This window comes from Stenella coeruleoalba (assembly GCF_951394435.1).
Source record: "Stenella coeruleoalba genome assembly, chromosome: 16".
Taxonomy (NCBI): Eukaryota; Metazoa; Chordata; class Mammalia; order Artiodactyla; family Delphinidae; genus Stenella; species Stenella coeruleoalba.
This window is the reverse complement of record NC_137162.1, coordinates 63,962,930-63,976,947: the sequence shown is the minus strand read 5'-3', so window position 1 is coordinate 63,976,947 and position 14,018 is coordinate 63,962,930. Positions and strand designations below refer to the sequence as shown.

General features: G+C 40.3%; 1 protein-coding gene across 1 annotated transcript in view; it reads right to left on the bottom strand.

Moving 5' to 3' along the window:
* The window catches only part of DNAJC12 (DnaJ heat shock protein family (Hsp40) member C12), a 33,728-nt gene that overhangs the window by 4,082 nt on the left and 15,628 nt on the right, over window positions 1-14,018 (bottom strand). Inside the window, exons 3-4 of the mRNA XM_079900260.1 lie at window positions 9,333-9,472; window positions 1,934-2,138 (exon numbers count right to left, since the gene is read on the bottom strand). Of these exons, the coding sequence (XP_079756386.1) occupies window positions 1,934-2,138; window positions 9,333-9,472 (345 nt within the window). The remainder of the gene's footprint in view (window positions 1-1,933; window positions 2,139-9,332; window positions 9,473-14,018) is intronic.

Here is a 14,018-nt window from a genome sequence, read left to right as displayed (position 1 = left end):
TAAGCTCATATTACTTTGGGGTTTTTAAATATCTAAATAACTCTTTTTGAAAAGAAAGAGAATTTTATAGAATCTTATGAAAGGGATTTAAGTGGGGCCTCTGTGTGAGAATCTGACGTGATCAACCCCCTCAACTCTGGTGAACTCAGAATAGGTCTGAATCTGAAACATATAGTCACAGGGAGGCCCGAAGGGTTCCGGAAGCCCAGATCTGAACATTCCAAGGCTAAATGGAGAAACATTCACGTGTTTGCCTGTGAATGCCTGTGGGTGGGTGTTTGTATGTGTATGTTTGCCTAAAACACTGTTTTTAGGACATTCGAGCTTCTGCTTTGATTGGTTTGTTATATTATAACCACTGCCAGTTATGCGGCTGATGCAGTCAACTGCAGGCTCTATGAAAGGATCTCTTGGGTAACCAGCAGAGGCACCTGAAGGAAGCTCTAAGAATCTTTATTCCCAACAAGTAGTGAGCATGTAAAAGTTCTCCCCAGAGAGAGTTTTGAAGTGACTGTCTCTAGAAAGACTATAGTTCACCACAAACTATCGAATTATCTTCTTTTTTGTAAGAAGTGTTCGAGAACATTCAGGAACCTTTTACTTAAAGGCTAAATTCTAGTGGGGTGTTGTATCACAACCATGAGAATCAAGAATTTGGAGGACAGTTAACGTGTGTGTACATAACACACCTGTACAAGATAAATACAGTGGGATGGCCAGATAGACAAAGAAATGATAACAATAGCTAACAATTATCCAGGGCCTGCCATAGGCAAATCACTGTGCTAAGCATTTTGCATGGATCGTCTCATTTAATCCTCATGGTAACTTTATGAGAAGGTACCATTCTGATCTCTATTTTGTAGATGAGAAAACTGAAGTGTAGAGAAGTTAAGTAACTTTTACCCAGTAATACAGATAATAAATGGTAGAGCTAGGATATGAACCCAGGTTGTATAGCTGGGGAGCCAAGAGTTTAACCTCTGTAATACCCTGCTTCAATGGATATATACATGGGTCAGATGTCTATAAATCTACTTACAGGTAAGGTATCTTCTCAGGATAGTGCAATGCCTTAGAATGCAGACTCTGCAACCAAACTGCCTCAGTTCAGACCTCTCCCCTGCCACATACAAGCTGGATAACCTTGAGAAAATTATTCAACCTCTCTAGGCTTCAGTTTTCTCATCTATACAATGAGAATAATATTGGTACCAACCTGGGCTTCCCTGCTGGTGCAGTGGTTGGGAGTCTGCCTGCCAATGCAGGGGACATGGGTTTGATCCCTGGCCCGGGAAAATCCCACATGCCATGGAGCAACTGGGCCCGTGCGCTATGGCTACTGAGCCTGCGCCCTAGAACCTGCGTGCCACAACTGCTGAGGCCCGCACGCCTGGAGCCCGTGCTCCGCAACAAGAGAGGCCACCGCAGTGAGGGGCCCGCTCACCACAACGAAGAGTGGCCACCACTGGCCGCAACTGGAGAGGGCCGGCGCACAGTAACGAAGACCCAACACAGCCAAAAATAAAAACAAATAAATAAATTTATAATATTGGTACCAACTTCACAAACTTGTAATGAGGATTAAATAAATTAATATATGTAAAATTAATATTAAACAAGATAATAGATGTAAAGTAATATATGTAAAGAACTACACATGGTAAATTCCCAACACATGTTAGCTAGTACTGTTTTAGTAAAGCGATGACGATCCCAGAAATGTCTCAAGTTTTCCCTTGCAAGGAATGTATTAAGGAATATATCTTCTAGTTTCTGTGTCAATGCTAGGTAAGTATCTTTTAAGGTGCTAAACCAGCCCTTATATTTGGCACTACTATGTAGCTGGAAAGGTTGAGAATAAATACAATATAAAATGAGCCTTTTAATTTCACACCTTCTCTGTTCTGCAAAGCTACATGACATGACTTACCTGGAGAATCTGGATTTTGTGAGGAGAATGACTTCTCCATGGATTTGGATTCTTTTTGCTCCATTTTCTCTGTGGTTGGACCGAACTCCTCATTCTTTATCTCTTTTTGCTCATTCAGTTCCTCATTTTCAATTTTATTGGTATGAGCCTGGTCAGATTCTTCCAACATCAGATCTTTTTTACCTCTGGTAGCCCAGTGCATTGACTACATTAATTGAAAGCAGATGTATAATATAAAATCAATATTATATAGTTTCTATATTTAAAGTTCAATATGTGGTAACACCTAACCTACTAGTATAGTGCTGATTAACAAAATGTTAGACTTGACTATTAGCCAGATATTAATTAATTCAGATGTTAATCAATTAATCCTCACTGATTTGGAAAACTAATGATATAAGGAGAAATCCATATCCTGGTAGAAAGCAAAGGGACCAGCATCAGAGAGATTCCAAGAATGAGATGTTTTCTTAGAAAGTTAGGCATAAAATTACCATATGACCCAGTAATTCAATTCCTAGACACAAAAGAATTGAAAACAAGTGTTCAAAGAAAAACTTAAACTCAAGTGTTCATAGCAGCACTAGTCACAAGAGCCAAAAGGTGGAAACAATCCAAATGTCCATCAATTCGTGAATGAATAAACAAAAATGTGGCATATTCATACAATGGAATATTATTTGGCCATAAAAAAGGAGGAAAGTACTACAAAGTGGATAAACCTTGAAAACACTATGCTTAGTAAAAGAAGCCAGAAATAAAATGCACATATTGTATAATTCCAGAATAGACAAATCCATACAGATAGAAAGCAGATTAGTGATTACCAGAAGCTGGAGAGAGGGGAATAGGGAGTGATGCTAACAGGTACAGGGTTTCCTTTTGGGGTGATGAAAAAGTTCTGGAACTAGATAGTGATGATGGGTAAACAACATTGGGAAGGTACTGAATGCCACTGAAATGTACACTTTAAAATGGTTAAAATGGTAAGTTTTCTGTGTATTTTACTATCAAAAAACAGACAATTGGGCTGTGTACCTTGAGCCATGCCAGAGATTAAACCTAACTACTGTTGTAACTACTATCCCCACTCTACTATTGTGACCTTCCATCCAGCCATGATCAATGAAGAGTTGGCAAATATTAGAATTCTGGGTTATACATCTTCTCTTTAAGAAAACTCATGGCACAAAGCAGAAAGTCAATCAATATTTACTGTGAAATATTTGTCCTAATTTTAAGTGGATTCACTTAAAGTCCAGTTATCATCAAAATAATGAGAACTTTCTAAATATCTTTCCATTTTTTAATAATAATATGAATGTGTATGTGTATACTGTATGGAAGGTTTCTGGAAGGAAACACAAGAAGCTGCAATGGTGGCTTTCTGAGAGAGGGGAGTAGAACTGGAGTCTGGAATAAGGATGGACTCACTTTTTATTACATATCCTATTGTACTATTTTGATTTTTTTTAACAAAAGTGTTGTTTTATTATATTTTTTTAATTTACAATTTTAAAAAATCAGGGACCATAAATCAAGTGTTGGGCATTGCCCACTAACTTCTGGTAAAACTTTTATATTTTTAGACAAACACAATATCCAAAACACTTGAAAACACCCCCCAGAAACCTGACATCCTAGAACTGCGTCCAATATACTTGGGTGGTGGTCCTTTGTCAAGTAACTTAATGGTGTAATTTTTCCAGCCTAGCTCTGGCTTCTGATGGTAGTGTCAGGAGTGAGGAAAAAATGAAAAATGGATCTTCAAAATGGAACAAAAGCACAAGACAATTACTTTTCCCCATACATCCTTTTGTACCTTTTTCACGTGTGTCCTGTATATGTATTTCCTTTGTCTTTTTTTTTTTTTTTTTTTGGCTGCACTGTGCGGCTTGCAGAATCTTAGTTCCCTGACCAGGGATTGAACCTGGGCCACAACAGTGAAAGCACCACTCGTAACCACTGGACCGTCAGGAAACTCCCTGTGTTTCCTATTAAAATGTTTAAAATTGGATGGATGGGTAGATAAATGAAAAGACAAATAGATGAATACAGAGTAAGAAAGAGTGAGAGTTTGCTGTGTCAAGAATATTTCAAGTAGAATAATTAGCCCTGACATCAACCAAAATAATAAACATAACTGTTTCTTGAAACCTCATCTGGATATTGTGGGATGCTATTTCTGAAGCACTGCTGAACTGTAGCATACTACCTCTGTTGCTCAGAAACCCAAGAAAAACCCATAAGCCACATATTTGGGCAACTTTAAAACCCAGAATATATTATCCTCCTAATATCCAGGATATTCTTTTCCTGTGCTGCAAAAAAAAAACAGAATAAAAGCAAAGCAAAGAAACCAAACCAAATAAAACATTGATTTTTCTAAAGTCCAAGGCTTAGCGAATAAGCTCAGAAGTTGTGACATTTAAAAACTGTGCCACAAAAAAAAAAAAACTGTGCCACAAACCATGGCAGGGGCCACTGCCTCTGCTACACACGTGCCCCATGTTGCAAGGGGCATCAGGCTTTTCATCTTTAGCGCACTGAGGTCTGAACTATCTCAAAATACTGCGGTTGCCAGCTTCTCCCCAGAGCACCACTTTATTTGCTAGTTTAAACAAATCAACGTAGGCAGGCAGTGGCCCATTATGTGTGTATTTGGCCAAGTTCGCTACGTGGGGTGGAGGGAGGTGGGAAGTGGGAGGTGGCGGGGAAGGGGCAGAGATCACTAGCACCTTAAAGAGCTTAGAGAGATACCACAATTTCTTACCACCTGTCTCAGGAGCCTTAACACTGTGCACACAGGCAGGAGCCAGGAGAAGTACCTCACCATGAAGAAAGGGGTACAAAGAAAGTACAAAGGGGTAAAATGCCTTCTTGGACTCTTTTAAACAAATCTGTTCATCATCGTTTTTTAAGAGAATTGGGAAATGTTAATGACATGGTGTTTATAAATAATAGCCAATATGATCACAAATAGCATGATCTCAACTAAATTAAAAGCTGGAAAGATATATTCAAATATAGATATATAAATATATAGATAGATACATATACATAAAATATACAGACTGGCGGGCAATATAGCCTGTACACAGCCTAAAACCTTAAGTATATTCAAGCCTTCTGCCCTAATCCAACCTGAAAACTCACTTCTTCCCACATTCAACCTATCTCTCCCCAACTGCAAAGGAGCGTCATCCTGAATCCTCTTCCCCAAAAAAAGACCCCATAAAGCAGTTACTGCCACCATTCAGTGTAACCGGTTCTCACACTAACAAATGAAGGACAGAAAACACTGGAAGGAAATGTACTAAAATACAAAAGGGGTTATCTTTGCATGGCAGCATTGTGAAGTTATTTTTTCTTTTCTTTCTTTTTATTTTTTGGTGTGTTCTAAATTTTCTATGACAAGATTATACATATGTACAACTAGAGTTTAAAAATTAGATTGAGTTGTGGTTGCCAAAATGTACCAATATAAGGAGGGAGCTTCTCGGTGCCAGTAATATGTGTGTTGGGGTGAGGGGTGGTGTATACAGAGTGTACACTTCACAGCCACTTGCTAAACTGTAAATGCAGGTTTTGAGCATTTTTTTCTGTAGGTGTTATATCAAAATAAAAATGTTAATTTTAAAAAGAGGCAATGGCCTCAGCTAGTGTAAAATATAATCTGCTTGGTTTGGTTTGTTGTTTTGTTTGCTTAGTTTCTTGGGTTTTTTACATGTGAGCGGAATAGAGGAGGCTGGCCAGTGGCTTCGTTTGTGGAGGGGGAAAGATACTGGGAAAGTTAGTGAAAAGAGCTGAAAACGTTAGATGTGTGTATCACAGGTCAGCTAGGTGGCCTGTATAAAATGTATCAAGAGCTGAAAACGTTAGATGTATGTATCACAGGTCAGCTAGGTGGCCTGTATACAATGTATCAACTTTTTTTTTTTTTTTTTTTTTTTTTTTGCGGTACGCGGGCCTCTCACTGTTGTGGCCTCTCCCGTTGCGGAGCACAGGCTCCGGACGCGCAGGCTCAGCGGCCATGGCTCACGGGCGCAACCGGTTCGCGGCATGTGGGATCTTCCCGGACCGGGGCACGAACCCGTGTCCCCTGCATCGGCAGGCGAACTCTCAACCACCGCACCACCAGGGAAGCCCTCAACTCTTGCCTCAGTACTTTTCTTTTGGAATAAAAGTGCCTACAGTCTGCCTTAGATGGGTGGTGAGGGTTAATGACTGACCTATAGTAAACACTTTGAAAGCATTTGTAGCAATTGGTACAGCATGGGACATTTTTAACGACTTATGAGAATTTTTTCTCAGAATTTTATTTTGACTGCAACCATTTTCCCACAACCATCCTAAAGCCATATATTTTGGAGCAAGAGGGAGAGCCATTCATACCCTGGATCCCTTGGGGTAAAACCATTTAGCAAGACAACGATGATTTCTCTGAGATTCTTTGAGCTGGAAAGGTGTCTGTTTTCAAGTTATTCCAAGATCCCAAAGGCCACAGTTACTGAAGTCCTCACTTCATAGTCCCTTTTTTTAAACCAACATCACATATCTAGACTTAAATTTCCAGCATATTCACTAACCTGAATGAATTCTTAAAATATTTTTACAATTAGACTATCAGGAGGAACTTCTAAAATGGAAAACAAAACTTAATAGCTAGTGAAGTGACAGGGACTTGGTGTGAGGAAAAAAAAATACCAGTTAGAGTTTCATCACTCTTGGATGATAGAAATGTGTCCACCCTGAAGCTATGGTTCATTTGAGGAATTCTCCCAAGGAGATTCCTGTATTATGAACCTGTGTGACGCTGCAAAAGTACATTGTGATTTGTCCTGCACTTTTAGGGCAAGAGAACGTGCAGATGTGTTTTAGATAAACGTCACCTAAAATTTCATCTATAATCCTAAATTATAACCATTTTATTGTCAGAATGACCTATGTAATATACCTAATCCAAACACCCTAATGGTGATGTTTATCTACAAAAAGATAGTGATCTAATAGGTGATGAGCAATACTAGGTATGGCAATTGTTATTAATTTCTCTAGTGAGTGTGAAAGGATGGACAAATGAAATGCACACACACAAAAAAACAACTAAAATGTTGTAGAGAGAGGTGAGGTTTTCACATGCAGAAGTCACTGTGAGGATTAGAACAGAAAGGAATGAAAGGAAGTTTCAGAAAATCTATCGAATGAGGTACAAAACACATGAAATTTGGTATAGGGGTTTCAAAGTTCACTGAGGAATAGAACAAAAGTAAGTCAGAAACGACAAGGTTGAGCCCAAAGACTGTGCAAGGAAAAATATCACTGCTGATTTAAAATAGGAGGATATGCATCTCATCATTTTTGTACCACTAATAAAAATAAATCCTGAACCAAATGCTAGCCCAGCATATTATTTCAAGTTTGCTGACAAGACTAATGATGCAGCCAGTAAGATCTGATATGTAATTATTGTAAGACCTCAAAGAGTTCATAGTTAAGCTAAATTCTAAGCAGAAACGATGTGTTTGGAGACAGGACATTAGTGTTTAATGGAAAGACGTCTGCAATATAAATTAGAGCAGGGGCTTGGAGAAGAGTTTTTGAAAAATCCTCAGCTAACTTGATATTAGCAGTTAAAGTTAAGTAATAGAGTTCAGTGGATCATCAAGCAAAATGAACTATAAATCAAAAGGCATTAAAATAACAAGGGTCACTAATTCAGTAGCAGTTACAGTGTGTAGCACTCAAGAGACTAGAAATAGTTATGTAGAGGTGGCAGAACAATGTTTATTTAGTCAGTGTTAACAAGGAATTTTGGATATACACAATGTAAAGGAAAAAAATCTTATTTTTGTGTATGTGAAGCTGTCACTATTTTTTTAGAGATTCTCTCTAGTTATTTTGTGTATATATTCAACCATCTTATGGTTAGTCCTTCATAAATACTTAACCCACCTTAAACCATTTGAATATACACTGCATTCCAAAATGAGATTAAGAAAACAGTTTACATGTTATGTAGAGTGGCTTTAACTACATTCCTTGAGAGTTTTCCATTGTTCTTCTCCATTACTTCAAAGACCCTCCCTCATTGTTGCAGGTTTTTTATCAGTGACAAAACAATTTGCTCAAGTCTCCTTAAAATAAAAACTATCCAGAAGGAATCTAAATGTAACCTTGAAGAGCTATAATTCAAGAGATGTGAATCACTTTATACACTAATTCTAATATGTCCCTTAAGACTTCCTTATAAGGTAACTTATGCATTCTATGTCTCATGTTATTGAAAAATGTCCCTGTAAAAAAAAAGCCAGAAAATAAATCATGTCTAAGAATGTAAAAACTGGGCTTCCCTGGTGGCGCAGAGGTTGAGAGTCCGCCTTCCGATGCAGGGGGCGCGGGTTCGTGCCCCGGTCCGGGAAGATCCCACATGCTGCGGAGCGGCTAGGCCCGTGCGCCATGGCTGCTGAGCCTGCGCGTTCGGAGTCTGTGCTCCGCAGTAGGAGAGGCCACGACACTGAGAGGCCCGCGTACCACACACACACACACAAAAGAATATAAAAACCTTTAAAATTATATTTTCTCTACAAAGGTCCATGGAAGAACAAAATAAATACATAACACAGTAATTACAGAGATTATTTTGTATTTAGCTTTTCTAATGCCATGAAGGAAAATAACACAATGGTTTATAAAGTCTCTCTGCATCTATCCAACAATTCTTTCAACAGCATTAATAATGGGAATAATTTACAAATAATTTACAGATTTCTTTGATTAATTAGGTCCTTTTTTTTTTTTTTTTTTTTCGGTACGCGGGCCTCTCACAGTCGGGGTCTCTCCTGTTGCGGAGCGCAGGCTCAGCGGCCATGGCTCACGGGCCCAGCCGCTCCACGGCATGTAGGATCTTCCCGGACCGGGGCACGAACCTGTGTCCCCTGCATCGGCAGGCGGACTCCCAACCACTGCACCACCAGGGAAGCCCAGGTCCTATTTTTTATTGAATTTATTAAGCCTTGAGAAGAGAACAGGCTCATATGAACTAAAAAGATGGAGAATATGAATTTGCAATGGTTCAAGGTTCGGCAGTATTATATGAGCAACTTGAGAAGCGCAGTTATCAGAATGTATAAAACAGTAAATGATAACGGGGAGCATATACATATACTGAATCAAACAGCCAAAGAGACTGACAAATGTAGTCAGAGGCTCTTCTGGCCCTGATGTACTGACTTTCCCTTCACAGGATTTTGTGGACACTGTGTTATATCTAGATACTACCAGCCTCTTGGTCTTCTCTCTCCTCTTGTCTGCTGACTCTTTAAGCTACTATGTGAGTCTAATCCAGGGGCAGCCTGAGCTTCATAAATTCAGTTAATCCCAGAGAGAAACCTACCGTTTTCACCGAGTCACTCAAAGCTTCCCACTGCTGGAATGGCATCGATATCTGGCTCCTTCTCCAGTGGTCATAGCGGGCTCGACTTGCTCCATTAGTCAAAATCTCCTTTGCCTTCTGCAGTTTCTGAAAAGTCTCCACTAGAAAACAAATTTTAAAATGAGCACTACTTTCCCAGAGGAGTTATTTTTAAACTCCCATACAATCTAACTGATCTCACTGAAATATGTCTCTGTTATTTACCAGCTGTGTAACCTTGGGCCAGTTCACTTCATCAAGCTTTAGTTTCCTCATTTGTAAAGTGCATCATAAGGACAAGTGAGATTTTGTACATAATGTACCTGGCTCACTGTTTATCCACTCCCTTTACTGAGCTCCAGTGATGTGCCAGGTGCTCTCCCAGGTGCTGATGACACAGATGTGAACAATAGACATAATCTACCTCACAGGACAGACGTTTATAAACATTGGGAAAATTACAATCTTGTCTACTAGGAAGAAAACTACCTTTTCTAGTGGTAGTGTGATAGAGGGTAATGAGCAGGCTAGAGGAACAGTGTAAATGAAGACTCTAAGGCAAAAAAAAAAAAAAAAAAAAAAAGCATGTTTATTTAGAGGAAGTAGAGGATGCCAGTTTGGCAGGAAGACACGGGTCAGGGGAAGAACAATGAGGGGTGGGCCTGTAGAGTAGACAAGGGCCCGGTCACCCAGGACCTTAGAGGTTATGCTAAGGATTCTGGTCTGTTTTTTCTTGTAAGAGCAATGGGAAGCTCCTGGGAGGTTTTAAACACAGGAAATAACATGGTAGGTGGTTGATAAATGGTAGCTTTGTCACTGATCTATTTGACCACATGGCATATAATAGAAACTTTTGAAGACCTGTTGGAAACACTTCCAATATGTCTTCTGCTCCTCAGTGAAGTTAAAACTTTCTGTAGAGCAGGATACAAGACCAATATACAAAACTCAATTGTTTTTCTATACATTAGCAATGAACAATCTGAAAATGAAATTAAGGAAACAATTCCATTTACAATAGCATCAAAAAAATAAAATACGGGCTTCCCTGGTGGCGCAGTGGTTGAGAGTCTGCCTGCCGATGCAGGGGACACGGGTTCGTGCCTCGGTCTGGGAAGATCCCATGTGCCGTGGAGCGGCTGGGCCCGTGAGCCATGGCCGCTGAGCCTGCGCGTCTGGAGCCTGTGCTCCGCAACAGGAGAAGCCACAACAGTGAGAGGCCCGCGTACCGCATGAAAAAAAAAAAAAATAGATAATAACAAGTGTCGGTGAGGATGTGGAGAAATTGGAAGCCTCATACAGGTGGGATTGTAAGACAATGTTCCTGCTTTGAACTACAGTTTGGTAGTTCCTCAAAATGTTAAACATAGAATTACCATTTGACCCAAGAATTTCAACCCTAAGTATATACTCAAGAGAACTGAAAACATATGTCCACACATATAAAAACTTGTATATGAATGCCCATAGCAGCTTTATTCATACTAGCTAAAAAGTGGAAACAACTCAAATGTCTGTCAACCAACAGGTGGATAAACAAAATGTGGTATATGCTACAACATGGATGAACCTTGAAAACATTATGCTAAATGAAAGAAGATAGATAGTCACAAAAGGCCACTTGCTGTGTGATGCCATTTATATGAAATAGTCAGAATAGACAAATCTATACAGTAATTAGATTCGTGATTGCCAGGGGCTGGGCAGGGGGAAATGGGAAGTGATTGCTAATGAATATAGAGTTTCTTTTGTGTTCACAACAACTTTATGAGGTGATATTATTAGTATTATTCACATTTTACATAGTCTAAGGCTGAAGGAGGTTCATATAACTTGCCCCAAGTCCCTAAGCTACAAGTGATGGAGCCACAATTCAAACCCAAGCCTGCCAGGCTCCCCAGCTAGGAAGGCTACACTTGACTACCTTCCTGCCCCTTCCATTTTCCTGCAATACATATGACCCTCTAATCTCCACTTTCTCCTTAATCTCCAGGGATAATAAAAATCTTCCTTGTTCATCACTAAGATCCAGGTTGTACCCTTGAGAAACTCAGAGTCTAGTAAGGAAGCAGACATATAAGCAAATCATTTCAATACAGTGTGATAAAGAGAAATGTAGAAGCAAGACTGGTTCTGCATGGGGAGTCAGGACATACTGTACTAGTTTTCTAAACACTGGGAGTCATCCTTGACTCTTCTCTTTCTCTTACATTTCATTTCTAATTCATTAGCAAATCCTGTTGGCTCTACTTTCAAATGTAGCCAAGTCCTGACCTCTTGTCCCCGCCTCCACTGCCATCACTCTGGTCCAAGCCACCATCCTCTCTTGGCTGGATTATTATACTAGCTTCTCAACTGATCTCCCTGCCTTTGCCTCAGTCTGTGTTCTACACAGCAGTCAGAGTGATCTTTTTAAAAATAAGTCACATAGGGAATTCTCTGGCAGTCCAGTGGTTAGGACTCTACTTTCACTGCAGGGGGTGCGGGTTCAATCCCTAGTCGGGGAACTAAGATCCCTCAAGCTGATCCCACAAGCCTCACAGCCCAAAAAAGAAAAAAAAAGTCACATAATGTCACTCCTCTGCTCAAAGTTACTTCCATTTTGACTTTTAATTTCTCTTAGAATTAAATTGAAAATTCTTACCGTGGCTACTAGGTCTGACATGCTCTGCCTGCCCTCTGCCCCTCTCTTCCTTCTCTGACCTCAGTTTTTTTATATTTATTTATTTATTTATTTTTGGCTGTGTCAGGTCTTAGTTGCGGCATGCGGGATCTTTCATTGCAGCACACGGGCTCTTCCTTGCAGTGCTGAGGCTTCTCTCTAGTTGTGGGACATGGGCTCAGTAGTTGTGGCACTCAGGCTCTCTAGTTGTGGTGCACGGGCTCAGTGGTTGTGGCACGTGGGCTTAGTTGCCCCACAGCATGTGGGATCTTAGTTCCCCAACCAGGGATCTAACCCACGTGCCCTGCATTGGAAGGCAGATTCTTAACCACTGGACCACCAGGAAAGTCCCCTCCTATTTCTCCTATTTTTCCCATCTCCCTTGCTACAGCCATAGTAGGTTCCCTGATGTTCCTTGAGTACACCAGACACACTCCAGCCCCAGGACTTGGCACTTGCTGTCCTTTCTACCGAGAAGGCTTTCACCCCAAGCACTCACATGACTTACTTCCTCCAGATGTCAGGTCAGATGTTGTCTTGTCGATGGAGTTTTCTCTGACCATGCTACATAAAATAACTGCCCACTCCATCAGCCCCATTCCTTTATCTCCGTTGCCCTGCTTTACTTTTCTTCATAGTACCCCCTGACATTATATATAGTTATTTGTTTATGATCTATCTCCTCCATGAGAATACAAACCCCATGAAGGCAGAGACTTTGTTTTGTTTCTGCTGCATCCCTTGTACTAGAGCAGTGTCGTAGGTGCTCAAAAAGTATTTGTTCAATGAATGAATGAGTGAATGCTTCCAATTTGGATGTGAATATAAAGATATTCATATAATGCTATTCCCTGAGCTCTAAGCACCAAAGAAATGACACATGCCCTTAAAACATTTTGTGAATTAGGCACGTTTTAATAGTATAACTGGGAAAAATAATTAAAATTATCCTGATGGTGCTTAAAAATACCTCACGGGAAGTAGTCAATATCCTCTGGTACAGAAGACGTTAGGGCAAATGTACAGTCAATACTGATGGTACCACCATACCAATTGTGAAACTACTGAAATACTTCTGTACCTCAGTTGGTACAGAGCTGCTGTTCCTGAGCTTTAATCCCCCAAACACCACCACTTCAAGTGTTCCTCCAGCAGCCAGAGGTACTGCCAACCATGGCAGGGCACCTCCAGGACCCTGTCCAAAGCTGGGCAGCACAGGTACGTAATAGGTCATTGAATATTTAATATCACTGCTGGAGGTAGTAGCAATTAATAGATTAAAGGGAAGACCCTAAAGATGGGGTTATTAAAAGCTAAGGAAGGGGCTTCCCTGATGGCGCAGTGGTTGACAGTCCACCTGCCGATTCAGGGGTCGCGGGTTCGTGCCCCGGTCCGGGAAGATCCCACATGCCGCAGAGCGTCTGGGCCTGTGTGCCATGGCCACTGAGCCTGCGCGTCTGGAGCCTGTGCTCCGCAACGGGAGAGGCCACAGCAGTGAGAGGCCTGCGTACCGCAAAAAAAAAAAAAAAAAAAAGCTGAGGAAAACAAACACATAAAAAACATCTTGCAATAGCTGCTAGCTCCAGTGAGTAAAATCCTTCCTGTTGCTGACGACAGTGTAAATGTCCCGATGTATAAATGACGTGTCACTTTTTCCAACGGGATAAAAAGCTCATTAAATTATCACCATGGATGCACATGCCAGTTACTACTAGAGCAGAGGCTGTAAAGGTTTACATTTTTATCTATGATTTACCTTCTGTTTGCACATTATTGTTGGCCTCATTTTCCAGAGTTTCCGGAATGAAAGAATTATTCTAATATCAATCCCTCAACAGCAGTTGATAAGCAGAAAGCAAAAGAGACCCTACCTTTCCTGTTAGGTGGCCTTTTCCTTGTTCCATATCCTTCACCACATTTAATAAAAGTGAGTTTGGATTTATATTTGTCCTTTAATATATCCACTAATCAAATGAATCATACAAGATAAACATATACCAGTTCTG